Source organism: Pipistrellus hanaki (assembly GCF_964339955.1).
Source record: "Pipistrellus hanaki genome assembly, chromosome: 2".
NCBI classification, from domain to species: domain Eukaryota; kingdom Metazoa; phylum Chordata; class Mammalia; order Chiroptera; family Vespertilionidae; genus Pipistrellus; species Pipistrellus hanaki.
Window position 1 is genome coordinate 174,542,387 of NC_140504.1, and position 27,869 is coordinate 174,570,255.

Sequence of the window (27,869 nt, forward strand, 5' to 3'; positions counted from 1 at the left end):
GAAGGGCGCTGATATATGAGAGGGCCCAGCCGCGCGGGGTCTCCAATCTGCCATTTTCTGTGCCCGTGTGAGTCTTCGGCGTCCCAAATCCGCTGTTTCCTCACAGGCTGTGTTTCGTCCGCCGGGACCACCACCTCAGGGGAACGATGGACGCGGAGTCCACAGCCGCTGCCGCCATCTCTGCGGAGCTGGCTTCTGCCGACAAGTAAGCAGGACCGCGGAAAGCTTGAGGCATTGGCCAGTTCGCGGAGGGGGGGAGGCGGGCAGGCTGGGGCTCCCCGGGAGGGGAGACCAGTGGGTTGGAGGGCTTGCCTCCCAGGGAGCAACCATCGCTGTTTAGGAGGCCTGGACGCTGGAGAAGTCCACCTCTGGCAGAAAGTCTCGCGCATTAGCAGTTACGCCGGTTGGCTGGCGCCCCCTGCCCCGCTTTCCGCGGCCGCCATCTTGCCGGGGGCAGCGGCGGCGGCGGCGGCGGCGGCGTCTGTCTGCTCCGCCAGCCCCTCTCCTCCCTCCCCGGGCCCGGGGCTGTCGGCGCGGAGGCGGGGCCCAGCGCACCCTTGTGCCTAATCGGAGCTACAGCCTACTGCCCCCCGCACTCCTGGCGCGCGCCTCCAGGACGATCCTCAAAAACAACCTGAGAAAATAACCAATAGAGATTTGGCGCCAAAAAAAAAAAGAAAGAAAAGCCCTGCAGAGAGGCTGGACCGGCGGGGCCGGTGGGCGGGGCCTCGGGGCGGGACCTCGCGCCCGCGTTGGCCAGCCGGCGCCGGGGCGGGGGGCGGGGCCCCGAGGAGGCGGGAAAACTCCCATTGTTTGGGCTGTGCGGCCGCAGCCTGGCATTTCCGCAGTGGGGCACGGCGAAGCTGGACCCCCGCGGTGTCCTGGCTCACCTCGTGCCCTCCTACCTTCAGCTAGCCGGTTCTGGGGCCGGTGGTGGAGAGCATCGTGGTTCTCTGGACTGTGGGAGTGTCAGCTCAGCGAGGGACGCTGTTTCTGGGGCTTCTTGGGGATGTGAAGCATCTTCACCTAGAGCTGCCTGGAGCTTTGCTCGTTTGGTTGTAGGGTGAATGAGCAGTAGTAACATGCACAGAATGACGAGGGAATGATAGGAGATACGATTGTTTCGAAAGTGACACAGTGCCACTCAGACCTGAGGTATTTTTTGAATAGTGAGAAAAAGTTTTTAATGGTTTTTATTTCAGAGAGAGAGAAAAACATTAATGATGAGAGAACCAATGGTCGGGAAATAGAACGCTCAATAGTGAAAACATTTAATTAAAGAAAAAAAGTACTCTGTCCCATCTAGTACGTCTTCGCAATCTTTTCCTTTATCTCGGGCTTTGTTGTTTTTTCTTTGTGCACTTTTTATTTACCCTGTTTCCCCGAAAATAAGACAGTGTCTTATATTAATTTTTGCTCCCAAGATGTGCTAGGTCTTATTTTCAGGGGATGTCTTATTTTTCCATGAAGAAGAATACGGTACACATTTATTGTTAAATGAAAATAAAGGAAATTTATTACCTGTATACGGTATGGTAGTTGTCAACACAAACCAGACAAACTATGAATCCTACAGTATCAAGAATTTACTCATTTATTCAATGACAATCATGTCATCATCTTCTGGAACATCATCATAACAATCCAATTCCTGAATTTCCTGATGAATTTCTTGTGACTCCATTTCTTTCAGAATCAGTGGACCAAATCTCTCATGTTTAGCCTAGGGGGGGGGCCTTATATTTCACTCAGAAGGAAACCTGTAAGTAGGTCTTATTTTCGGAGGATGTCTTATTTTCGGGGAAACATGGTATTTGCTTTCCTTTGTGCCCTGTACAGGGAGAGGTTGCTGTGAGGTTATGAATTTCTTCTGTAGCCTTACACTTTGATTGTGTTAGTACACTTACAGTTACCAGAGGTTTATTTATCTCTCTACCTATCACTTTTTGAATATTTATATTTGGTCCACATAAGTATACTATGAAGTAGTTCTCCTGTAGGTGAGAAAAGTCAAGATCAGAATGCAGAAATTAATAAATGGTAGAGTGTGCATTAAACCCAAGTTTTGTGTGTGTGTGTTTGTGTGTTTTATAGCAAAGGTAGAGATTTATTGAAGAACAAATACAGACTCCCACATGGGGAGGGGAAAAGAATCCCTTAAACCCACATCAAAAGCTTATCTGAGCCGAGACTGGTTTGGCTCAATGGATAGAGCGTTGGCTTAGGGATTGAAGGGTCCCGGGTTCGATTCCGGTCAAGGGCATGTACCTTGGTTGTGGGCATATCCCCAGTAGGGGGTGTGCAAGAGGCAGCTGATAGATGACTCTCATTGATGTTTCTAACTATCTCCCTTCCTCTCTGTACAAAATCAATAAGATATATATTTTTAAAAATTTATTTTTTAAAAAAAAAGCTTATCTGAGAGGAAATTACATGAAAACTAATTAGCTATCAGAGAATAAAAGGCCGAGTTCGGAAGTTAAATCTTGGTTGAGACTATTCAGAGGTCAAGCCCTAAGGCGCTTAAGGGGGAGTGTAAAGAAAATGCCTTCTGAGTTTAGACTTAAATAAGAATGCACATTGTAATTCCAGCCTAACCATTGAAAGGATAAGAATATAACTTCTGAAACACTAGAGAGGAAAGGTGGAATGAGAAATAAACCTCAATTCGGGTTGATTTTATTTTTTGAATACCAGCTTCATTGCCTACGCAGTGATGTTGGGCCACAGTTTTGTCTTCTGTAAAGAACTTCAATTTGGCTTTTCTTCCTCTTGCCATTTAAACAACATGGCTAATGGTAATAGTATAAATGCTAGATCAGTCCTCATTATAGTTATATTTTTAGTTAGTTTTTTACAGCTTTAATGTTAGAAAATATAAAGCATATAAGAGTTTGTACAGTAGTGGTGAGAAGAAATAAGAAAGTTTAGAAAAAAGTCTTATGTGGGGGCATTGAATTTTGGCTTCCCAGTCATAATTCCTGAGCTGCTTATCCATTGCTTTAGAAGAAGACACACCCCCCCCCAAAAAAAAACGGGGGGGTAGTTTAACTCTAAACTTCTGGCATTTACATGCTAATTGGCAAAAATCACTTGTCCTAATCCTACCATAGTACTACCATAGAATAGGGATTCACAATTGCTCCTTTATTTTTTAAATTGATTTTAGTGAGGAGTAGGGGAGAAGGGAAGAATGAGCAGGAAATATCCATGGAACCTACATCCTGGGTATGTGCTTTACCAGGAATCAACTTCAAGCAACTTAGCCACACCATCCAGAACCATTCCTTATTTTAACAAATCACTGATTTCAGTGCCAGACTTTGTGCTTGGTGCTAGGCTGCAGCTAGGATAAAATACACATGGTTTCTTTTCTTGGAATCAAATTCTGTATTCTAAGTCAATAGGAAATTGGAATACAGTATGAATTGTGATGAGGGAGGGTGATGTAGGTTACAAAGTCAATTGGTTAAGTGCTTTCTCTGTAAAATAGGAATATTGCTACCTGCCACAGGGTATTTTTAAAAAAATATATTTTATTGATTTTTTTACAGAGAGAAAGAGAGAGGGATAGAGAACTAGAAACATCGATGAGAGAGGAACATCAACCAGGTGCCTCTTGCACACCCCCCACTGGGGATGTGCCCACAACCAATGTACATGCCCTTGACCAGAATCAAACCTGGGACCTTTCGTTCCGCAGACCGACGCTCTATCCACTGAGCCAAACCACTGAGCCAAACCGGTTTCGGCTACAGGGTATTTTTTGTTAATCCTCACCTGAGGATATTTTTTCCATTGATTTTTTCAGAGAGAGGAAAGGAGCGGGGAGAGGAGAGAGAGATGAGCATGTGAGAGAGACAGTCATCTGTTGCACATGTGCCATACCTGGGGCTTGGGATGGAGCCTGCAGTCCAGGCACGTTCCCTAACCGGAATTGAACCATGACCTCCCAGTTCATAGGCTGATGGTCAACCTCTGAACCACATTGTCTGGGCTTTTGTTTGTTTCTCTTAGGGGCCTAAACATGTTTTCAAATGTTTGAGCTGTTCCTGTTTTCTGTGAATGCCTTGTATTCTTTAATCTTGGACTTTTTTTCCATATTGATTGCTGAGATTCTGTGTATAGATGCTAAGTTGACCTTTTTAAAAAAAAAGTTTTTAGCTCTAACTGGTTTGGCTCAGTGGATAGAGGATCTGCCTACGGACTCAAGGCTCCCAGATTCTATTCTGGTCAAGGGCATGCACCTTGGTTGCTTGGTTGGGGGCACATACCTAGTAGGGATTGTGTGGGAGGTAGCTGATAAATGTTTCTCTCTCATCGATGTTTCTAACTCCCTCTCTGTAAAAAAAAAAAAAAAAATCAATAAAGCATATTTTTAAAAAATAATAGATTTTATTTTTAAAAATTTTTTTTCTTTTTTTTTTTCCGAGAGAGAGAGAGAGAGAGAGAGAGAGAGAGAGAGAGAGAGAGAGAGAGAGAGATCAGTCAGCTGCCTATTCGGATCAAGCCAGAAACCCAGGGCATGTGCCCTGACCAGGAATCGAACTGGTGGCCTGTTGGTGCTCAACCACTGAGCCACGCTGTGCTAAGTTGATCTTTTGTAAAATTAACTCGGTAGAATATAATTAATCTTTCATGGTTTCTGAGTTTAAAAGGCTTTCTCCAGATTGTTTTAACCTCCCTGACTGGTTTGGCTCAGTGGATAGAGCGTTGGCCTGCGGACTGAAAGGTCTGGGTTCGATTCCAAGGGCATGTACCTTGGTTGCAGGCACATCCCCAGAGGGAGGTGTGCAGGGGCCAGCTGGTCCATGTTTCTGACTCTATCCCTCTCCCTCTATAAAAAAATTAATAAAGATATATTTTTTTAAAAGGGTATTTCAACCATAATTTTCTCTCGTACTTTTTTGGATTTATATTTTACATGATTTTTCAAGAGAATCAGAAATCAGATTTCTATGTGATATCTTCATAGTTTTAAACATAGAACTATTATGATAAACATAAAAAGTAACAGTGGATAACCTGTCTCTGACCCGGATTGGACATCTCTCTCTCTCCCTTCCTTCCCTCTCCCTCTCTCCCTCTGTCTTGCTCTCTCTCTCTCTCTCTTCTCTCTCTCTCTCTCTCTCTCTCTCTCTCTTTCTTTCATAATAAAAGGCTAATATGCAAAGTGTCCCTTCCAGAGTTCAACTGCTCACTATGATGTGTGCTGACCACCAGGGGGTGGCATAGAATGAAGGAAGGCCCCAGCCAGCCCTGATGCAGCCCTGATCACCAGCTAGGCCTAGGACCCTACCCATGCATGAATTTCATGCACCGGGCCTTTAGTTTATAATTTTTGTTCTAATTCAGTGATTCTTAAGAGTGTAGGTCTAAAACCAAGCAGTATAGCATCATCTGGGAAGTTGTTGGAATTTCCAAATCCTGGGCCTCATAGTAGACCTGCTGAATCAGAAAGTCTGGCTGGGTGGCCCAGTTAGTTGGAGTATATAGTTCATTACATTAAAAGGTTGTGGATTTGATTCATGGTCAGGGGCATACATGCCTAGATTGTGGGTATCCTGTGTCTGGGTGTGTACTGGAGGCAACAGATAAATATTTCTCTTCTTCTTCTCCCCCTTTCCCCTCTCTTGCAAAAAAGAAAAAAAAGAATTAAATAATATTAAGATATTTAACAAATGAATATTCTGGGAGACTGCTTCTTCCTTTATTTAAAAAAAAATTATCTTTAGTGAGCGGTTTTTTAGAATGTGAGGTTTGCCAAGAATGCATATATCACATTATAACAGAAATGCTGCGTTCTCTTTCATCTGATTGTAAACTCGAAGCTACCAAGTGACTGTCTTGTTTAAAGTATGCGTCATAGCTAGCAAATAAATGTTTAAGAGATTTGAATGAGTAGAATTAAATTTGTTATTTGATAGGCCGAGGTGGCTCAGTGCTTGAGCATCAACATATGAACCAGGAGGTCACCATTCAATTGCCAGTTGGGGCACATGCCCAGATTGCAAGCTTGAATACCCAGTGTGGGGTGTGCAGGAGGCAGCAGATCAATAATTCTTTCATGGTTGATGTTTCTATCTCTCTCTCTCTCCCTCTCTGAACTAAAAAAAAAAAATAGCTGAAACCGGTTTGGCTCAGTGGTAGAGCGTCTGCCTGCGGACTGAAGGATCCCGGGTTCGATTCCGGTCAAGGGCATGTACCTTGGTTGCGGGCACATCCCCAGTAGGGGGTGTGCAGGAGGCAGCTGATCGATGATTCTCTCTCATTGATGTTTCTAATTCTATCCCTCTCTCTTCCTATCTGTAAAAAATCAATAAAATATATATTTTTTAAAATGTTGCTTCAGCAACACAAAAGAAATCTTTAAAATATATATATATATATATAAAATCAATAAGAATATATTAAAATAAAAAAGATTTTTGTATCATGCTGTGCTTTAAAGAGAGAGACTTCAATTTGTTGGCCCACCTATTTATGCATTCATTGGTTGATTTTTCTTTTAAAATGATGTTTTTATTTATTTTAGAGAAAGAAGGAGAAAAACATAATTAGGCTGTCTCCTGCACGTCCCCCTGCTGTGGGGGGTATCTAGCCCAAACCTCAGGCATGAGCCCTGACCAAGAATCAAACTACTGTACTAGTAACCTGGTGCATGGGTCATTGAGGGTGAGGGTGGGACAGTCAATTAGCATATCCCCTCTTTATTAGATAAGATTTTTTTCTTTCTTTTTAAAAAAAAATGTTTTATTGTTTTTTGTTTTGTTTTGTTTTACAGAGAGGAAGGGAGAGGGATAGAGAGTTAGAAACATCTTTCGGCTGCCTCTTGTACACCCCCCACTGGGGATGTGCCTGCAACCAAGGTACATGCCCTTCACTGGAATCAAACCCCGGGGCCATTCAGTTTGCAGGCGGACACTGTCCACTGAGCCAAACTGGTCAGGGCTGATAGGATTGTGTTCAGAGAAGAAGAGAGAAGGAGGGAGAGATAGAAATATTGTTGATGATAGAGAATCATTGATTGTTTGCCTCCTGCATGCCTTCTACTGGGGTTTGAGCCTGAAACCCAGGCATGTGCCCTTGACTGGAATCGAACCTGGGACCCCTCAGTCTGCAGGCTGATGCTCTATTCACTGAGCCAAACCAGCTAGGGCCTTACATATTTAATCTTAACACCCTTCCCTTATTTTTTCATTCCAGAATTGAAGATGATGCTCCTGCTCCTTCTACTTCTGCAGATAAAGTAGAGAGGTAAGATTATTTACCTGGTACAGTTAGATTTATATCTAATTAGATTCATTGTGGGTTTTCTTGCAACTTACACATACTTTACTGGTTTGAAAGCTTTCATAATGGTATGAATGATGTTTTACATAGTTGATCTCAACTTTGTTCACACTGATGTCAGTGAGTTGTACTTGGGTTTTTATGCTCTAGGTTCTGCTCAGTTGCTGCTGTTACTATTTGTTTCTGGATCTAAAGTGGATATTCTCATGTAAAATCCTATTTTTAAAAAATATATATTTTATTGATTTTTTTACAGAGAGGAAGAGAGAGGGATAGAGAGTTAGAAACATCGATGAGAAAGAATCATCGATCAGCTGCCTCTTGCACACCCCCTACTGGGAATGTGCCCGCAACCAAGGTACATGCCCTTGACCGGATTCGAACCTGGGACCTTTCAGTCCGCAGGCTGATGCTCTCTCCACTGAGCCAAACCTGTTTTGGGTGGGGCATGTATCCTTGACAGGAATTGAACCCGGGATCTTCCAGTCTGCATGCACTCTATCCACGGAACCAAACCAGCGAAGGCCATATGTGCATCTTCTAATTCTTCTAGTTAACAAGGGCTTTCCAAGGCCAGCCACAATATATACTAATGAACCATATAATACTGAGTAGGTACACTGGGAATGTTCTTGACATCTAAAATTTCTAGGAGTTTAAAAAGGGCTTCCCCGCCCTGACCGGTTTGGCTCAGTGGATAGAGTGTCAGCCTGTGGACTGAAGGGTCCCAGGGTCCATTCTGGTTGAGGGCGTGTGCCTTGGTTGCAGGCATATCCCCAGTAGGGGGCTAGCCTGATGGATGGGCCCATGGGTGGTCTCATACCAGGTAGAGTAGCCATAATGCCTGGAGAGGGGTGTTGCCCAGCCCACAAGTGTGTGGATAGTCCCCTCAACCCGTGGCTACTGAATAGGGGCTCCAGCAATGCTGGCAGTGGCTGCAGTAGCTGTGACAATACCATATCACTGTGGAGAGTCCCTCAATCACTTTGACAGGGCCTGCTAGTTCAAAACTTGGACCATTATCTGGAACACAGCAGCCAAGCCAACTCCAGGGTCTCCTGCAGCTCCTGCAATGCCTCTACAATCATGGAAACCAAGTTTATTTGTTGGTAGTAGTAGATAAACCTTTAAGAGGAATTATTATGGTGTAAATGTCACAGGTTTTCAAGAAATATTGACTTTAAAAGTATTTAACACATGAAAAAAAATTTTTCTGGCAGTTTGGATGTGGATAGTGAAGCTAAGAAGCTATTGGGCTTAGGACAGAAGCATCTGGTGATGGGGGATATTCCAGCAGCTGTCAATGCTTTCCAGGAAGCAGCTAGTCTTTTGTAAGTACTGTGTTGCTAAAATGTAATCCTATGTTTCTAATAAACTTGAGTCATAAGTTGTTTAATGAGAAAAATTAATTGTAAGAGTTAAAAAAGATTATTTTTCATGTACAAGCTCTATAACTAAAAAACCTACATATAACTGAGCAATTGTAGCCTTTGATTTTCCTAAAGTAATCTGTTTTCTGCTAATTAGGGTGACCAACTTGTCCAGGACTTTTCCATTTTTAGCATTGGAAATTCTGTATCTGGAGAAACTCAATCCCTCAATCCCAAGTAAACCATGATGGTTGGCCACCCTACCATTAATGTTGTCATTAGCACAGGATTTTTCATACTCTTATTATTTTGTTAGGAAGTTGGTAATTACCACCAGGTAATCATATCTATAATAATAAAAGGGTAGTATGCTAATTAGACCAGACATCCTTCCTGATGAAGTCTAGGTGGAAGGGAAGCCAGGGGGAGGCAGGCTTACTCTTTTTTTTTTTTTTTTTTTTTTTACCTTTTTTTTTTTTTTAATCTATTGATATATTGTTCATATTATTACAAAAGTTCCTCATTTTTTTCTCCCCCTCTATTGCTCCCCTCCACCAGGTTCCCACCCCACCCTCTGCCCTTTTCCCACCCCCATTGTCCTCATCCATAGGTGCACAGTTTATGTTCAGTCTCTTCCCACACCTCTCTCTCCCCTTTTCCCCGAGAATCGTCAATTCACGCCCCTTCCATACCTCTGATTCTATAATATTCACCAGTTAATGTTGTTCATCAGATTTTTTTTAATTCCTTGGTTTTTAGATTCACTTGTTGATAGTTACATATTTGTTGTTCATAGTTTTTATCTTTATTTACTTTCTCTTCCAAAAGAACCCCCTTCAGCAATTCATATAATTCTGGTTTGGTGTTGATGAACTCCTTTAGCTTTTTTTTATTAGTGAAGCTCTTTATCTGGCCTTCGATTCAGAGTGATAGCTTTGCTGGATAGATTATCTTTGGCTGTAGGTTCTTACTATTCATCACCTGGAATATTTCTTTCTTTCTTTCTTTTTTTTTTTAAATATATATTTTATTGATTTTATACAGAGAAGAAGGGAGAGAGATAGAGAGTTAGAAACATCGATGAGAGAGTCATCGATGAGAGAGTCATCGATCAGCTGCCTCTTGCACACCCCCTACTGGGGATATGCCCGCAACCAAGGTACATGCCCTTGACCAGAATCAAACCCGGGACCCTTCAGTCCCCAAGCCGACGCTCTATCCATTGAGCCAAACCAGTCCCAGCAACCTGGAATATTTCTTGCCATTCCTGTCTGGCCTGCATGGTTTCTGTTGAGAAATCAACTGACAATTGTATGGGTGCTTCTTTATAGGTAACTATCTGCTTTTCTCTTACTGCTTTTAATCTTCTCTCTTTGTCTTTTGCTCTTGGAATTTTAATTATGATGTGTCTTGGTGTGGTCTTTTGGATTCCTTTTGTTTGGGGTTCTGTGCGCTTCCTGGACTTGTAAATCTAATTCTTTCACCAGGTGGTGGAAGTTTTCTGTCACTATTCTTTCAGTATGTTTTCGATATCTTCCTCTCTCTTCTTCTGGGACCCCCATAATTCTGCTGTTGATTCACTTGAAGTTGTCCCAGAGGTTTCTTACATTATCTTCAACTTTCTGGATTTTCTTGTCTTCTTGCTTCTGCGGAGGAGTGTCTTCTGGCTCTTTATGTCCCAAATCTTTGACTTGATTCTTGTGATCTTCCATTCTGTTTTTTTGTGGTTTTTTTTAATATATTTTATTAATTTTTTACAGAGAGGAAGGGAGAGAGCTAGAGAGCTAGAAACGTCGATGAGAGAGAAACATTGACCAGCTGCCTCTTGCACACCCCCTACTGGGGATGTGCCGGCAACCAATGTACATGCCCTTGACCGGAATCGAACCTGGGACCTTTCAGTCCGCAGACCGACGCTCTACCGCTGAGCCAAACCGGCTTCGGCAGGACTCTTAAGCTTTTACAACTCCTCTGCTTTTCCACATCCTGGGCATGGGTCTGTTTGGGTTCTTCTTGTTTGGGGTTCTTGTTCCTTCTGGACTTGTGTCACTGTCTTTACTAGGTTAGGGAAGTTTTCTACCATTATTTCTTCAAAACTTCTCTATTCATTTCTGTTTTAATATTGTACATTTCACATTGTCCAACAGCTTCCTTAAGCTGTCATCCTGTTTTTAATTTTTTTTCTCTCTTTGGTTCTCTAATTGAGTGATATTTTCAACTGTCTTCTAATACACTGATTGAGCCTCAACTTCCCCTAATCTGCTGTGTATTCCTTCCAATGTGTTCTTTTTTAAAAATATATTTTATTGACTTTTTTACAGAGAGGAAGGGAGACAGAGAGCTAGAAACATCGATGAGAGAGATACATTCATCAGCTGCCTTCTGCGCACCCCTTACTGGGGATGTGCCTGCAGCCAAGGTACATGCCCCTGATCGGAACCAAATCTGGGACCTTCCAGTCCTCAGGCCGATGATCTATCCACTGAATCAAACTGGTCCCGGTCCCATGTGTTCTTTATTTGTGTTATGTCATTCTTTATTTCACACTGTTCTTTTTTCATAGTTACTATACCTTTTTTCATACTGTTGAGCTTTTTTTTTTTTTTTAATTGAGTTTTTTACAGAGAGGAAGGGAGAGAGATAGAGAGCTCGAAATGTCGATGAGAGAGAAACATCGACCAGCTGCCTCCTGCACACCCTCCTCCGGGGATGTGCCCACAACCAATGTACATGCCCTTGACCGGAATCGAACCTGGGACCTTTCAGTCCGCAGACCGATGCTCTACCACTGAGCCAAACCAGTTTTGGCTGTTGAGCATTTTTAACATCATTATTCTGAACTCTGTTTCATTAATCTCTTCTGGAGATTCATTCGCTGGTCCTTTCATTTGTTTTCTCATTTCTCATTTGTTTTCTCATTTTCTCATTTGTTTTCTCATGTTTGAATTTGTGACTATATTTTAGGTAGATCCTTTATACCTCTCAATCTCTAGTGCAGGACACTGTTAAAGGCTGTTTCTGACTAATTGGATCAGCTGCCTCCCCGCCCCAGGGGATGTGCCTGCAACCAAGGTACATGCCCCTGACTGCAATCGAACATGGGACCCCTGAGTCCGCAGGCTGTTGCTCTATCCACTGAGCCAAACTGGTCAGGGCTGTGCATTGACCCTTTAAGAGGGTGCCCAAACTTTCAGTCACTACTCCCTGGCAGATAGCACCCTACTGCTTATCACAGCTTGATGTTAAGTGAGTACTTTCCTCAGTTTGATGCTCTGTGCTGGGGAGCCCAGTTTAGGGATTAGAGTCCTCGGTGGCAACCTCCTTCTCCCTCCCCCCAAGCACAGCTGAGATATCTCTCTGGGACTTCAGTTGCCAACTCTATGTGCCTTGCCAGCCCTTTTGACTGCCGCCCCTCCTACCAGTCTCTCTCTCTACCTTTGGTCCTTGGGTATCAGGGTTCTCTCCTGTGTGTTTTCCATTGATTATTCAGGAAGCCTTTCTGCATTTCAGTTGTAATTCAAGCTTATTCCTGGGAGCATGTCTGGGCAGCATTCTCCTACTCTCTTCTTCAATTAGGCCTGCTTTCTGATGTAGCTAAACTTTTTTCCAGCCCAGTGAAGCACCCCAACTTTTCTTTCAGGTAATTGTCAGCAACACAGTAGTAAATATCAACACAAAGCAGATTATTGTGTAGTTCATGCAGGGAGAACAAAGGGTTAAAATATTTAACTGCAGCAATGTAGGACTATATTCTGCAGTGAGAAAACCTGGAGTTATTTTCAAGTTCTACCATTTCTTCTTTTTAGTGGGGTCAAGTTTCTAAGCTTTCTAAATCTCTGTTTTCTGACTAATGAATAAAAAATAGGATTCTACCGAGTCTCCTATCTACCTGCTCTAGGACATTTGTGAGGATCAAATGAGATGAGGCATGGGAAAATGCTTCTCAGATATTTGGTTAAAGTGTGAAATATTTGCACCTGGCTATAAAGCAAGTTGTGTTCCTGAGCTGAAGAAACTCCAAAGATGCTACTCACTAGGGAGAGGAAGCTGGACATTGCTATATGATGTCATTACCTAGCACCCACAGTTACAGTTTCTGGGCTGGGGGCCGCATTTTGCACCATGAGGTCTCGGCAACATTGGCTGCAATTTGGTGTGGTTGTGTTGCTCAGGGGTAATGGAGGGGCCTATGTCACAGTTGGGGGAAGCCAAGTATTGGTTGTTGGCACAAGGTTCGGTGCCATTTCTTTTTAAATGGCCTGTGTGCTTCACGGCAGCCCCTGTGTTGAGTGTCTGCCCCCTGGTAATCAGTGTGGGTCATAGTGACCAGTCAGATGGTTGGAGGGACACTTAGCATATTAACCTTTTTTATATATCGATTATATCCAGTTGAGTTGAAGAAACCTTCCTTATAAAATGAATGCTTATCATGAAGGAGACTACCTTATACTTTCTTCACAATACCTCCTAATTAGGCTTTTTTCTTCTTTTTTTCCTGCTTAGTTTCTATAGTTATTCTCACTAGACTCTCAACACTGATAGTTGGCCTTACTTTGCATGGCTTCTGCCAGTCCTTTACTACATGAAAGTGGTTTCTTGACATAAAGTACCTCCTCCTTCCTGTTTGTCATACTTGAGTGATTTTTCTCCTTCCTGCTTCCCTGTCTAGATAATAGTTAAAACTTATCTATAAATCTGTATTTCTAAGCCTTATTTTAAATGCTTTTATATAAACTTATCTATAAATCTGTATTTCTAAGCTTTATTTTAAATGCTTTTATATACATTAACTCAGTTCCTGCAGTAGCTCTTTGAGCATTCTTTTTTATTTTATTTTATTGATTTTCCACAGAGAGGAAGGGAGAGAGATAGAGAGCTAGAAACATCGATGAGAGAGAAACATTTGTCAGCTGCCTCCTGCACACCCCCTACCCGGGATGTGCCCACAACTATGTACATGCCCTTGACTGGAATCAAACCTGGGACCTTTCAGTCCGCAGACCGATGCTCTATCCACTGAGCCAAACCGGTTTCGGCTCTTTGAGCATTCTTAACATTTCTATTTTACAGTTGAGAAAACTATGGCACTGTGAGATTAACTTCTCAGGCATTCTAAATGCTTTTACCTATATTCTGATACTTTTCCATGAGCTTTACTCATCGTATAGGTCCCACTGATTACTACCTAGTTAGTCCTAACTACTTTGGTCCATTTTGACACCGTTCTTATAGCAGAAGAAATCCCTATTAATGTAGTTTAGCTCTTAGAATTTATGTGATAACTGTAGCAAATTGATGTCATTTAGAATATATAATATATATAGCTGAAGAACGAACAACATTAATTTTATGCACTGTTAGATCAAGGTCTCTTTGACCTTGACTGGAAAGCAAGAGAGGGAAGTACTGGTTTCCTGTAAGAATGTGTTATTGGAAGAATGTTATAGCTAAAGAACTAGAAATAAATGTTTCAGAGTAGGTGTTAGTTCAGATCTTTGATGTTTATTCTCTTTATAGAGGTAAAAAGTATGGAGAGACAGCTAATGAGTGTGGAGAAGCTTTCTTTTTCTATGGGAAATCTCTTCTGGAGTTGGCAAGGTATGTCTTTGAAGCCACAATTTATAAGTAGAATGTTTTTTATAACCACAATGGCCTATTTAAACACTTTAGTTTTTTTTTTTTCTTTCTTTTTCTTTTTTTTTTTTTTAATATATTTTATTGATTTTTCACAGAGAGGAAGAGAGAGAGATAGAGAGTTAGAAACATCGATGAGAGAGAATCATCGATCAGCTGCCTCTTGCACACCCCCTACTGGGGATGTGCCTGCAACCAAGGTACATGCCCTTGCCCGGAATCGAACCCAGGACCTTTCAGTCCACAGGCCGATGCTCTATCCACTGAGCCAAACCAGTCCCGGCTAAACACTTTAGTTTCTTTGTTTGCTTAAGATTGTTTACTAGCTTGAGATTTCACATCAACCAAGTGACACTAATTTTACTAAGAAATAAGAAATTAGGGGCCGCATGAAATATTGATGGAAGTTTTGAAGGGTACTTCATGCAAAGAGTAAAATTAATACTTAAGATTTGCCTTTGGGGTCAGAAAACACTAGCAAGTGAATGTCTAACAAATAAAACTTAAAAGTAGTCTTAATTGTTATAAAGGTGTTGTATAGTTCCCACTAGAAATTATTCACCAGGATAATATACATTGAGGGCACATGAAACTAGCAAATTATCTATGATCTATTGAATATCACTTTTAGTAAGTTTTCTAGTTTTGTAGAACATTCTGGTGATTTGTCATAAACATTTTGCCAGAATGTTTTTTCCCATTTAAGGAAATGTCAGTGGATATGAAGCTTGGGAAATGTGGCCCTAATATAAGGGAAATATATGTCACCAGTACTTTTTGGTAGCTGGATAAAGGTTCACTGTTCTCCCAGCCTTAATGTATAGAAGTTTTGTAGGAACACCTACTTTATATTCTCTGCATTTGCTTATTCTTCTGTTGCTTTTATAATATAGGACTACAATTTCGGTCTTTCATAAATTGTTACGTTCTAGTCATCATACCTTTAGTACTTTTTCATTTTCTCCTAGAATGGAGAATGGTGTTTTGGGAAATGCCCTGGAAGGTGTGCATGTGGAAGAAGAGGAAGGAGAAAAAACAGAAGAAGAATCTCTGGTAGAAAATAATGATAACGTGGACGGTATGTGGAGGTGCAGCATGTTTCTGTACACGTGACAGATAGGCTCTCCCTGTCCCGGGTCATCTATAAGATGCGGGGAGATACCCTGCATCGGGTGGAGACTTCAGTGGAAGTAGCTGATTATATAAAGTGATTATTGGTTTTTTGTTTTGTTTTCTTGAGAGGATAACTTGTTTTTTAAAAACTCTGTGCCACTCAGTTATTTTAATAGCAGTGTATTCAGAGCTCTTTTACATTTTTTTGTGTATCAGAAATTTAAATGTTAATTTCTATGCTGAGTTTGGCCAATCAGATGGAGGTCTATAAAGTTTAGAGGAGAATGGAAAGCTTGGCATCTCTACCTAATTGATATTCAGAATGCTCAAGTAAGCTAATTTAGGGAGCTTGGGTTTCTTTCGCAATAAGTTGCACTGTTAGACGCACTGCTAGATGGGACTTTACCTTTGCTTTTCTTAAAGGGGCAGATAATTTGTTAGGCCATCTGCTAAAACTTAAGCCAGGCTGTTTGAAGGGTTTAAAGGGAATGTGTTTTTAGTTTCCATTTATGCCTTTATCATTAAACTCGAAGACATGTTTATGCTTCATGTTCTTTAACCATGTAGAGGAAGCAAGGGAAGAGTTGAGAGAACAGGTTTATGACGCCATGGGAGAAAAAGAAGCAAAAAAAAAGGAAGACAAGTCTCTGGTAAAGCCTGAAATTGATAAAGAACAGGAGACTGAGATGGAGAAGGGTGAAAGAGAAGATATGGATGTAAGTGAGCCTGCAGAGTTACTACAGGAAAAAGTTGAAGCAACTCCAGATCACTTAACTGAAAACACTGAAAAGGCAAAAGGAGTAGCAGCATCAGAAGGACTGATTGAAGCTAAGGTCATTGCTGAGAAGCCAGAAAACGAAACACCTGATGTTGAGGAAGGAAAATCAGTTTCTGTAACAGAAATCCAAGAAGAGTACAGAGAAAAAGGCGGTGAGGAGAAACAGGAAGAAGTAATTGTGAACCTAGAGGAGAAGCCAAAAGAAGCTTCAGAAGAGCAGCCCACTGTGACTGTAGAAAATCAGGCCACTGCAATGGAGGTAGAAGCAGAGCCTATAGATTCAACAGTCAAGCCAGTGGATGTGGGTGGGGATGAGCCAAAGGAGCAGGTAGCTGCCTCTAAAAATGATCCAGGTAAAGCTGTTCCTGAGCAGTTGGTAGGGCAAGAAATGCCTCCTGCTGAAGAGTCAGCAGAGTTGACAACAGAGGCTGCAAAAGATGGGTCACAAGCCTCTGAGAAGCCTGGGCAGGAAGCCCAAGTTCTCTCTAAGGATGGTACAGTCAGTGGACTGTCAGCTGCAGGAGATCAGACTCCTGAATCAGAGACTAATGCAGAAGGATTAACAGAAATAAAAGCTGGCTCAGGACTAGAAGAGGGCAGGGCAGAGTTGGCTCCTAACCAGGAGGAGACTAAGCTGTCTCCAGAAGAATTTGGGGCAGCTGGAAATGGGTTTGAGACCAAGGTAGCCCAGGGGGCTACTGAGAAATCCCCTGAAGACAAAGTTAAGATAACTGCTAATGAAGAAACACAAGAGAGAGAAGAACAGATGAAAGAGGGTGAAGGTAACCGGGATATGCAAGACCTGCAGTGGGTGGAGTACATTCTGGATTTGACTCACTAATCATGGGTAAAAGTCAGCCTTCCATTCAGGATTTTCCGTCTGCCTTTGGATTAGGAAAGGGCTAAATGAAAATGGGGGTAGTTTATAAAGGTTGTGATAAGTTGAGCAAGTTAAATCAAAAGTCTTCTTTAGCTGGCTTATAAACTAACGCTTTTACTAACTGCAAAATAGGCCTTCTTTGATTTCTGAGACTTGGCTAGCTATAAGTAACTTGTACCATACTAGCCAGTAAAGCTGGATGGGGTGGGGTCAGTAGGGAAATAGTGGGCTAGGCTGGCAGAGAATGCTGAATGGATGTTCACTTGCATGCCTCTGAATTGTTTTACTTGCTGTTTACATGGTTCCTTTTTTCTGCTTTAGGAAGCAGGATTAGAGCAGTAGAATCCACTGAACTGGTACACTTAAGCAGGCATGCCATTTAAATTCAAGTTCACTCTTGAAGGCTATATTACCAGAGTGAAGGAATTCTGGTAACCATATTTAATTTTAGTCTTCAGAATTACTTAAAGGCTATTCACATTAGTTCGAAATTAGACTCTTCCAAAAGATAACAAAAACTTCATTGGCCTTCTTGCTACTTTCTCCCTTCATGCTTGCTTTGGTGCCCATCTGAAATTTTTGTTACTTAAACATTATTTAAGTGGGTGCTTTATACTATTATTTAGTCTACTTTTGATTCAACTTAACCAACATCTATAAGCCTCTAATTAGTAATTATATAATTGGCACATCTGGATTAAGTTGTACTATGATTTGAGGATTCTACTATCTATCAGGTTCATCTAACATTGGTATTAACCACAAATGTATACCAATTAATCATATAATTGACAGGCTAAGATTTTTAAAGACCCATTAACAATATTTATAGCTCATTCTGATAAACTACCTATGTGCAGGTCCTTGCACTTCAGCCAGCACAAGCATGGTAATCAGAAGTGAATTTGGCTCTAAATGGTAGCACCATTGGACTGTTCATGGGCTTTAGAAGTTCTTTAAGGAAAAGCACAGAACTGAATTTCTCAATTTTTAAAAACTCCCATGTCTTGATCTTTAATGGTAGTGAGCAAAAATAGTAAAAAGCACTGCTGGCTCTTAAAGTTGGACTTTGAGTTATTAGCTACAGTAGAGATATCATATTTCTCCACAGTTTGTTCAAAAAGTATTCAGTTGGATCATAAGTAACGTGTTAAGAGCTCTCCCATACATACATATCTCTTATTCTAAAATAATGCTATGTATTAAGTGTTACTTAAGTTGTAGTGATGAGGAAATTGAGGCTTAGGGTTACATTAATTGATTAGGGTCAAACAATGTAAGTCATAGTACTGGAATCCAACCCTAGATCTGACTTGTATGTATTGTTCTTCCCAAGCAGCCTCATTCTGAGGAAAGTAACTTTTATCTTCTCCCTTAACCACCTCTTATCAGAAATTTATGTAACAGCACTATTGCAAAAATCTTGTGGTTTTCTCTTAAGACTCCATTTCTTACCACCTCTTGAGTTGTGCATATCCCTCATAAAGAATATTGGTCTGGTGTTACTTCTAATGTCATGCTAGATATGATTGGTATGTTAATAGAATTTTAATATAGGAGGCATGAAGCTTGGCCACACTCAGATGGACTATGTTAATAGAATTTTAATATAGGAGGCATGAAGCTTGGCCACACTCAGATGGACTATACTAGTCAACCTGTAGTGATATCTCACTTTATCTTGTGAGAATGCTAGAATAGCTAGAGAATCAGATTGCCTTTACTTTGCCATTAGATACAAGAGCAGAAAAATGGTATAAAATAGTGTCTCCCTTTTCTCAGAAAGATGATAGCCATACCACAAGATTCCATTTTCAGAGAATCTTGGAAAATATGTTAACAGCTCTCTGATGAACATCAGGTCATTTCTATTAATACCTGGGTATTGGTTACCAGGTTGGAAAGTGCCTTAAAGTAATGGCTTTCTTATTAACCTAACTTCCTCTCCATCATTCCATGATTCCTTGAGGAAAAACCGATATTTTTCTCGCTGTTGTAAGAATTGTAATTTTAAAATTTAATATATAACTCGGAAAAAAATAAGATATATTCTACCAAATTAGATGTCACCTTCTATTCTAACATTCTGGTATGAATAGAAACAGATACCAGATTATTTTTTTAAATATATTATTGATTTAAAAAAAATTTTTTTTTTTACAGAGAGGAAGAGAGAGGGATAGAGTCAGAAATATGATGAGAAATCAGCTGCCTCCTGCAACCCCCCCCCCCCCCCCCCCCCACCAGGGATGTGCCCGCAACCAAGGTACATGCCCTTGACAAAACCGGACCTGGGACCCTTTAGTCTGCAGGCTGACGCTCTATCCACTGAGCCAAATTGATTTCGGCCAGATATCAGATTATTGAGGACAGATAGAACAAATGTTTTGTCAGTTTTTCCTGCAAATTGAGAAGATAAAGGCTGTTTAAGAGGCTACATTGATACTTATAACCTGTCATTACATAATCTATTAGAAGACAGACTTCATTGTCAAGTCAATAAAATTACTCATCTAGTTTAACATGAGGGAACTAAGTACACAAACCACTTGGAAATTTGGTATGGAAAAATATGCTGTATGATGATAGGTATTTGAATTTCAGAAGTACCAAATTAGCCCTGACCAGGTAGCTCAGTTAGAGTATCATCCCGATATGCTGAGGTTGCAGGTTCAATTCCTGGTTAGGGTACATAAGCAGCAAATGAATAGATAAATAAGTGGAGCAACAAATCAGTGTTTCCCTTTCCTCTCTAAAATCAATTCATTTCTATATTTACACTGGAGGCCTGGTGCACAAATTCATGCAAGAGTAGGCCTTCCTTCCCCCGTGTGGATACCAACTTCCCTCTGGCACCCAGAACCCAGGTTTCCCTCGCAGCCCTGTACAGATGCTATCTTTTTATTAGTATAGATTCTCACAGTAGGTTGCTAGGAGACAATATTTGAGCTCCTTTACTGGTATTAACACTATTAGTGAAAGATATAAGAGGTGGTAACACATTATACATAATTTATGAATTGTTTGTTACCCCAAAAAGCCCATTTTAATCACATGGCATTGTGAACTTTACATGCTGTGTAGAGCTAATTATTAGCAGTCCTTATAGGTTATTGACCTTTGAGTGTATATCAATAAGGTAAAATATGTCAGTTTGGCTGCAAATTTTAACATGTTCCTGGAGTAAAATAAATGTTGTAGTACTTTTCACTCATTCTGTACATGCTAAAGCTGGCTGGAGTCTGTGGCATGCTCATTGGTGAGAGTTGGTAAAGGCTATGCTTTTCTCTCCACAGCTCCATTGTGGAAAAGCTAGTCTGTTCAGTATTCTTACTCTGAATGAACTATAGAATTTAACTTTTTGTATTTTCTCAGCTTTTTAGTAGTATTAGCTCAAAAGGAGCTTAAAAATGCCAGGAGCACTGTCTGAAGATGCCTCCAAACTGCTTCTGGCTGAGTAGATGGGACTTGTGCTATTGAACAAGAGGCAGTAGCTAATCTGTCTTCATCTTCTGGATTATCTAAATCAGGGGTGGGGAACCTTTTTTTTCTGCCAAGGGCCATTATTAACATCATTTGCTTAATATAATTCGCTTAATATAAATTTATGTTGCTATAAAAAAAAATACTAATTTATTGAGTTTCTAGTCCTGCCTGCAGCTCCCGTGGCAAGGCCAGACCAAGTGATTTCTGAGGCCTTATACAGTCCCACAGGCCGGACCTTCCTCACCCCTGATCTAGATCCACTTTTAGAAAATAAACACTTAGCATTTGATTGTTGAAGGTCTGAACTGTAGAGACTATAAGATAACACTTGAATTAGACTGTAACCATTGGCCTTACTTAATCAGCCAGTTCAAACATTGGCTGCTTTGGCTTAGCATTTGGCCTGTCCTATCCCAGAATATAGGTTATTTCACAGATGCTTATTGGAATCTCTGACTAGTCAAAAGATAACGTAGTATTCTCAATACTGAGGAGTTTTTGTTTGCAGAAACTGAGGGCTCAGAAGAAGAGGATAAAGAAAATGACAAGGCTGAAGAAACACCAAATGATTCCGTTCTTGAAAACAAGGTAATCATTTGCTCGATATGTTTTGCTTCCTTACTGTAGAGGTGTAGTTTTACTAGTTAGTATATGTGTGAGTATTCATGTCTAGACATCCCTTTGATTCCAAGGGGTCCTGTCTATGAGGACAGGCCCAGTATCTCATTGTTAAGGCCCACATTGTAGGTTTTTAGGGAAAAGTCTGAATTTCGAATCCTATGTCAGGTTTTATTAAGCTGTACTAAAATATATATGTATGTTTGTAGTCTAAGATACTTATCTTTGTGCTTCTGCCTAATACCAATGATTTGGATATACTTTAGTCACTTCAAGAAAATGAAGAGGAGGAGATTGGGAACCTAGAGCTTGCCTGGGATATGCTGGATTTAGCAAAGATCATTTTTAAAAGGTAAAACTTGTGGTCCTTCTTGACTCAGGTTGGGAGGTTACTTATTGAAAATAGAACCCAGTTATGGTTGGACAAATGCTGTTACGGTTTCTGATCCTATTTCCTTTTTTTAGGCAAGAAACTAAAGAAGCTCAGCTTTATGCTGCACAGGCACATCTTAAACTTGGAGAAGTTAGTGTTGAATCTGGTAATACATCTTCCATTTTACTCTTCTCCCTAATGTACTCCCACCCAGTTTTTTTCAAATTCCTTTAAATTGAGCTTGGTCATAAAGTATGGGCAGTAGCCGAAACTGGTTTGGCTCAATGGATAGAGCGTCGGCTTGGGGACTGAAGGGTCCCGGGTTTGATTCCGGTCAAGGGCATGTACCTTGGTTGCAGGCATATCCCCAGTAGGGGGTGTGCAAGAGGCAGCTGACCGATGACTCTCTCTCTAACTCACTCTCTCTCTTCCTCTCTGTACAAAATCAATAAAATATATTAAAAATATATATATATGGGCAGTAGGTTGTAGGTTGCTTTTTTAAAAAAAATATATTTTATTGATTTTTTTTACAGAGAGGAAGGGAGAGAGATAGAAACATCAACCAGTTGCCTCTTGCACACCCCCTACTGGGGATGTGCCTGCAACCAGTGTACATGCCCTTGACTGGAATCGAACCTGGGACCTTTCAGTCCGCAGATCGACACTCTACCACTGAGCCAAACTGGTTTTGGCTGGGAGTTGGTTTTAAAAGGACAGTAGGTTTGGGTTCCCTATAGTCCCTAGAACAGTGAATAGTCTTTCCTAAATGTCACTATCTGAAAGTCTTAATCATTTTGATGTGGGGTTTTTTGTTGTTGTTGTTTTGTTTTTTATGTATTTTTTAAAATATATTTTATTGATTTTTTTTTTTTTTTTTTTTTTTTTTTTTTTTTTTTTTTTACAGAGAGAAAGATAGAGGGATAGAGAGTTAGAAACATCGATGAGAGAGAATCATCGGTCAGCTGCCTCTTGCACAACCCCTACTGGGATGTACCCGCAACCAAGGTACATGCCCTTGACCAGAATCGAACCCGGGACCTTTCAGTCCGCAGGCCGACGCTCTATCCACTGAGCCAAACCGGTTTTGGCCATTTTTATGTTTTTTATACTCAAGGGTCATGAAATGTAAATTGGGATGGGGGGCATTCTTTCAGAATGGTCTAAAATTTAGAAGTACTATAGTATTAAATACTGTTCATTTTCTTGCTGTTGTTTTTCTCTTCATTAGAGAATTATGTCCAAGCTGTGGAGGAATTCCAGGCTTGCCTAAACCTTCAAGAGCAATACCTGGAAGCCCATGACCGTCTCCTTGCAGAGACCCACTACCAGTTGGGCTTGGCCTATGGGTACAACTCTCAGTATGACGAGGCAGTGGCACAGTTCGGCAAATCTATTGAAGTCATTGAGAAGAGAATGGGTGAGTGAGCATCACCTGTTTTCACAATGATTTTGATGGATCCAGTAATTGACAAGGTAAAAGGAAATCTTATTGTGTAATTTACTGATCACTTCAACCTTTGTAGCTGTACTAGATGAGAAGATGAAGGAGGCTGAAGGATCACGGACTGAATATGAGAAAGAAATTGAGGAGCTGAAGGAACTGCTACCTGAAATTAGAGAGAAGATAGAAGATGCAAAGGAGTCCCAGCATAGTGGGAATGTAGCTGAATTGGCTTTGAAAGCAACTCTGGTTGGTTTGGTTTCCTTTTCTTTCTTTTTTTTTTTTCTTTTTTTTTTTTTTTAATATATATATTTTATTGATTTTGTACAGAGAGGAAGGGAGAGAGATAGAGAGCTAGAAACATCGATGAGAGAGAGTCATCGATCAGCTGCCTCCTGCACACCCCTCACCGGGGATATGCCCGCAACCAAGGTACATGCCCTTGACCGGAATCGAACCCGGGACCCTTCAGTCCCCAAGCCGACGCTCTATCCATTGAGCCAAACCGGTCTCGGTTTGGTTTCCTTTTCAAGTTTTGATAATATCTATATATACAGAAAGCCAGCGACCAGAACACCGGAACTACCAGTCGCTATGACACCCACTTCAGCCATTGAACTGGCTGGATCAGAGGGTGAGGCCAGCTGGCCAATCTCCTGCAGCCTTTTCTCCCACCCCTCTTTTACCCCTCCCCCCGACCAGCCCACTCCTGGTGGCCCCCCATCCCAATAGAGGGCAGGGCTGGCCGACCAACCTCCTGTAGCCCCTCAGGGCCCTCACCACCCTGATCAGGGGCAGGGTCAGCCAGCCAATCACCCAAGCTGGCCTAGTTCTGATGGGGTGGGCTGGCCAACCTCCAGCTGACTCCCCCTCCCAACAGGCCAAACCCCACCCACGCACGAATTCGCACATTGGGCCTCTAGCGTTCAATATAGTTGAAGACATTGTGGTACTGGAGCTCTGTTGGCTAGGAATCTTGGGTATAGCATGGTTTCCAGGGAGCTGGAAGTCGGAGGGAACGTGAGAACTTGTCTATATGTTCCTATCAGATAGTATAATGCTTAAGACAGTACACTGTGGGGCCAGATTGCGTTTGACTCCTGTCTTTGCCATTTACTATACATGACCATGAGTGTTTACTTTTCTTTGCCTTAGTTGTCTCATGTGTAAAATGGGGATGAAAACAGTGCCCGTGAAAATATTTCTAATGGTGTAAGACAAATAGTATTTATTTAGTAACTGTAAACTATTGTGTCCATCTCTGAGAATTCCTATGTATAGATTAGTGAGGTGTTGAAGGCTTTTAACCCGATTGCCTGGCTCTGCCTTTCAGTGCTAGGGTGTCAGGATGATGATAGGATATGGATTTGGTTTAATTTTTTTTTCTTTTTCATGTTTTATTGTTTTTTTTTACAGAGAAGAAGGGAGAGGGACAGAGAGTTAGAAACATCAATGAGAGAGAAACATCCATCAGCTGCCTCCCGCACACCCCACACTGGGGATGTGCCCGCAACCAAGGTACATGCCCTTGACTGGAATCGAACCTGGGACCTTTTAGTCCGCAGACTGACGTTCTATCCACTGAGCCAAACCGGTTTTGGCTCCCCATTCATTTTTAGAGAGAGATAAACATTGATGTGAGAGAGATGCATTGATCTATTGCCTCTTGCCCACTCCCCTGCAACCCAGATATATACCCTTGGCTGGGAATCAAACCCTATGACTTCTGTTTGTGATCTTTGCACATGGCAATGAGAGGAGTGTTAAAGAAGTGTCTTTTTGAAAACATTAAACACGCTGAAACCGGTTTGGCTCAGTGGTAGAGCGTCAGTCTGTGGACTGAAAGGTCCCAGGTTCGATTCCGGTCAAGGGCATGTACATTGGTTGCGGGCACATCCCCAGCGGGGGGTGTGCGGGAGGTGGCTGGTCGATGTCTCTCTCGTCGGCATTTCTAGCTCTATATCTCTCTCTCCCTTCCTCTCTATAGAAAATCAATAAAAAATATGTTTAAAAAGAACACATTTGTTGAAGACAGGGTCGTAACATATTTACATTTTCTTAGTAATCTTGATGGCTTTGAATTTTGTAGACAACAGGAAAACGGGGGAGTCCTTTTTCTCATCATATGTAGTCATGACATTTGCTTTAATGGTTAGAATGTGTGTTAAAAGGAATCAGTGTGCCAAGCCTGCCAGGGCTTGGTTTAATTTCAACACTCTGCCTGTGTACCCCAGGTTGGGTCCGGCAGGCATAGGTAGAGGGGGTAGACAACGTAGCTGCTATATGGAGGCCACTATTATTTGAGGTTTTAATCGGTTGCTTTGATGGTGGGAACCTGTTGTAGGACTGTGGGTGACCCGATGGCTTCTATCCTGGGACCCACTGCAGTTTGTCATCTTCACAGGTAGAGAGCGCTACTTCCGGTTTCACTCCTAGTGTAGGAGGCTCTTCAGTCTCCATGGTGAGTATTCAGGTTTGTTGTTTTTTGTTTTGCTTGTCTTTTTAATATTAGACCTCACTCTTTGTCTCATGTGGGTATTCATTGCTAACCAAGGCTTCCTTTTTGTCAGATTGCCAGTAGAAAGTCAGCAGATGGTGCTTCCTCGTCAAATTGTGTGACTGATATTTCCCATCTTGTCAGAAAGAAGGTAAATTTACATGTGATCATTTTTCTTTTTTTCTTTTTTTCCCCTCCCAAATACACAAGGAATACCTTTCCTGCTGCAAAGATATTGCAAAGGTGGTAAGGATTTGCAAATAAAAATAGTTTTCATCCCTATCCACGTAGCTCAGTTGGTTAAAGTGTCATCCCACTGTGCCAGGATTGCTACCGTGTTTCCCCGAAAATAAGACCTACTTCAGGTTTCCTTCTGAGTGAAATATAAGGCACCCCCCCGAAAAATAAGGCCCCCCTAGGCTAAACATGAGAGATTTGGTCCACTGATTCTGAAAGAAATGGAGTCACAAGAAATTCACCAGGAAATTCAGGAATTGGATTGTTATGATGATGATGACATGATTGTCGAATAAATGAGTAAATTCTTGATACTGTAGGATTCACAGTTTGTCTGGTTTGTGTTGACAACTACCATAAAACCGTACCCTATACAGGTAATAAATTTCCTTTATTTTCATTTAACAATAAATGTGTACTGTATTCTTCATGGAAAAATAAGACATCCCCTGAAAATAAGACCTAGCACATCTTTGGGAGCAAAAATTAATATAAGACACTGTCTTATTTTCGGGGAAACAGGGTAATTCAGTCCTCAGTCAGGGCACTTACAAGTATCAACCAAAGAATGATAAATAGGTCAATACAAATCAATGTTTCTCTCTTTCCTTCTCTCTAAATAAAGTCAAATTTGAAGAGCTATTTTCCCTTGTGTACCCCTTAGAGCAGACCTCACCTGCCCACGGACTCCGCAGGAAGGCTGTTGAGGAGCAGTGGTCAGGTTGGCTCCTGTTAGGAAGCTAGCAGGTTTTCTTTCAAGTTATTTAGTAGCAGACCTTCGTGAGTCTGCCTTTTGCCTTTGGTTGCAATAGTTTTCTCTTGTGAGAAAGTCTTAACGCCTTTATTTTCTGATTCAAATTTAGTATATTAAACTTGTGGTTTGGTTACTGTTCAGATCTACTACTCACACCCGCCCAACCCTTCCATTAGAGAGGCTGTGGTATGTTGGGGCAGACCAGTTTATTCTGCTTTACTTCCTGTGGGTTGAGAAAGACCCTAAGAACTATGACTCCTGTTTGGGATCTTTGCACTCAGAAAGGAGGGGGGTATTAAAAAAAAAAAAAATGTCCTTTTAAAAACATTAAACACGTTTGTTGAAGACTTCACAATTATATCTTTAGCGGAAACCAGAGGAAGAGAGTCCCCGGAAAGATGATTCAAAGAAAGCCAAGCAAGAGCCGGAGGTGAATGGAGGCAGTGGAGATGCAGTCTCCAGTGGAAATGAAGTTTCTGAAGACATGGAGGAGGAGGTGGGCAGTTAAAGAAGGGCTTGGACTCTTGCCTCATTTCCCCTTGTGCTCAGGGCCTGGGGAAACCAGTCCTCCCAGTGCATGCTCCCCACCTTGAGCCTGTTTGGATTGCTTGAGTGTAACCTCCATAAAAACAATGAGGTTATTCAGAAGCAGTTTGGTATGGACTATAGGACATCTCACTGGCAACGGAACCTATACACACACACACCACTATGAATGTATGCGAAGGCTTAATTGTCAAGACCTCGGTCATTTCTGCTTGCTTCTTTCCATGTAACGTATGAACATTGGCTCTGTCAGCCCCGTTACAGAGAGTTTAAGAAGTTGGGTTTATTATTTGTTCATTGCCCTTTTAGTGGGGGAGTAAGGTAGAGTTTAGGGACTTGTTTTGACTGAGGCCTAGTCGGTTGTATAAGATGGAATGGCTTGAACGAGGGTCACTTATGCCCAGGCTCCCTGTTTATCTTGCAGGCTGAGAATCAGGCTGACAGCCGGGCAGCAATGGAGGGGACAGTGGAGGCTGCAGCTACAGTTGAAAGCACTGCATGTTAAGAGGGAAAGGAGCCTTCCTCCCAAGGGAAAGTGTTTTTGTATATAATGTATTTTTTCACTTTTGGGGGATTTTGTATAACTTCAATAAAGATTGTATGCAAAGGTTGAGGCTTTGATGGCTTTTTTCTTACATACTTAACTGAATCTGTGCCTTGAAGCACATTGGTTTTATATAGTGACTAAAAGTACTCCCCCCCCTTTCTGTTGAATGTTTTAATCCAAATTTCTATCTATTTAATGTAAATTTGATCAAATCATGTGTGGCTGCTGGCCCAGTGGTGCTATATTTTTTCCATATTAAATACTTGACAGCACGCAGCTGTCCTGCAAACTTTCGGTGG

At 41.5% G+C, this 27,869-nt stretch overlaps 1 protein-coding gene across 2 annotated transcripts; it reads left to right on the top strand.

Moving 5' to 3' along the window:
• Positions 1–27,634, top strand: NASP (nuclear autoantigenic sperm protein). 2 transcript variants are annotated; one of them, XM_084874518.1, is made up of 15 exons: positions 1–205; positions 7,207–7,257; positions 8,514–8,624; positions 14,181–14,261; positions 15,266–15,375; positions 15,978–16,970; positions 21,063–21,142; positions 21,439–21,524; positions 21,638–21,711; positions 22,777–22,965; positions 23,072–23,238; positions 25,394–25,450; positions 25,560–25,637; positions 26,845–26,973; positions 27,448–27,634. In XM_084874518.1, exons 1-15 carry the CDS (start codon positions 147–149, stop codon positions 27,526–27,528), a joined length of 2,346 nt encoding a protein of 781 aa, XP_084730644.1. In that variant the 5' UTR covers positions 1–146; the 3' UTR covers positions 27,529–27,634. The 2 variants fall into 2 exon arrangements, with proteins under 2 accessions (XP_084730644.1, XP_084730645.1); XM_084874519.1 differs by lacking the exon at positions 15,978–16,970.
• The last annotated feature ends 235 nt before the right edge of the window (positions 27,635–27,869 follow it).

Excerpts from the sequence above, each read along its gene's own strand:
- NASP (XM_084874518.1), top strand. The coding sequence starts at position 147 with ATGGACGCGGAGTCCACAGCCGCTGCCGCCATCTCTGCGGAGCTGGCT. Across the intron at positions 14,262-15,265 it reads TCTCTTCTGGAGTTGGCAAG|AATGGAGAATGGTGTTTTGG; the intron begins GTATGTCTTTGA and ends ATTTTCTCCTAG. Across the intron at positions 16,971-21,062 it reads ACAGATGAAAGAGGGTGAAG|AAACTGAGGGCTCAGAAGAA; the intron begins GTAACCGGGATA and ends TTTTGTTTGCAG.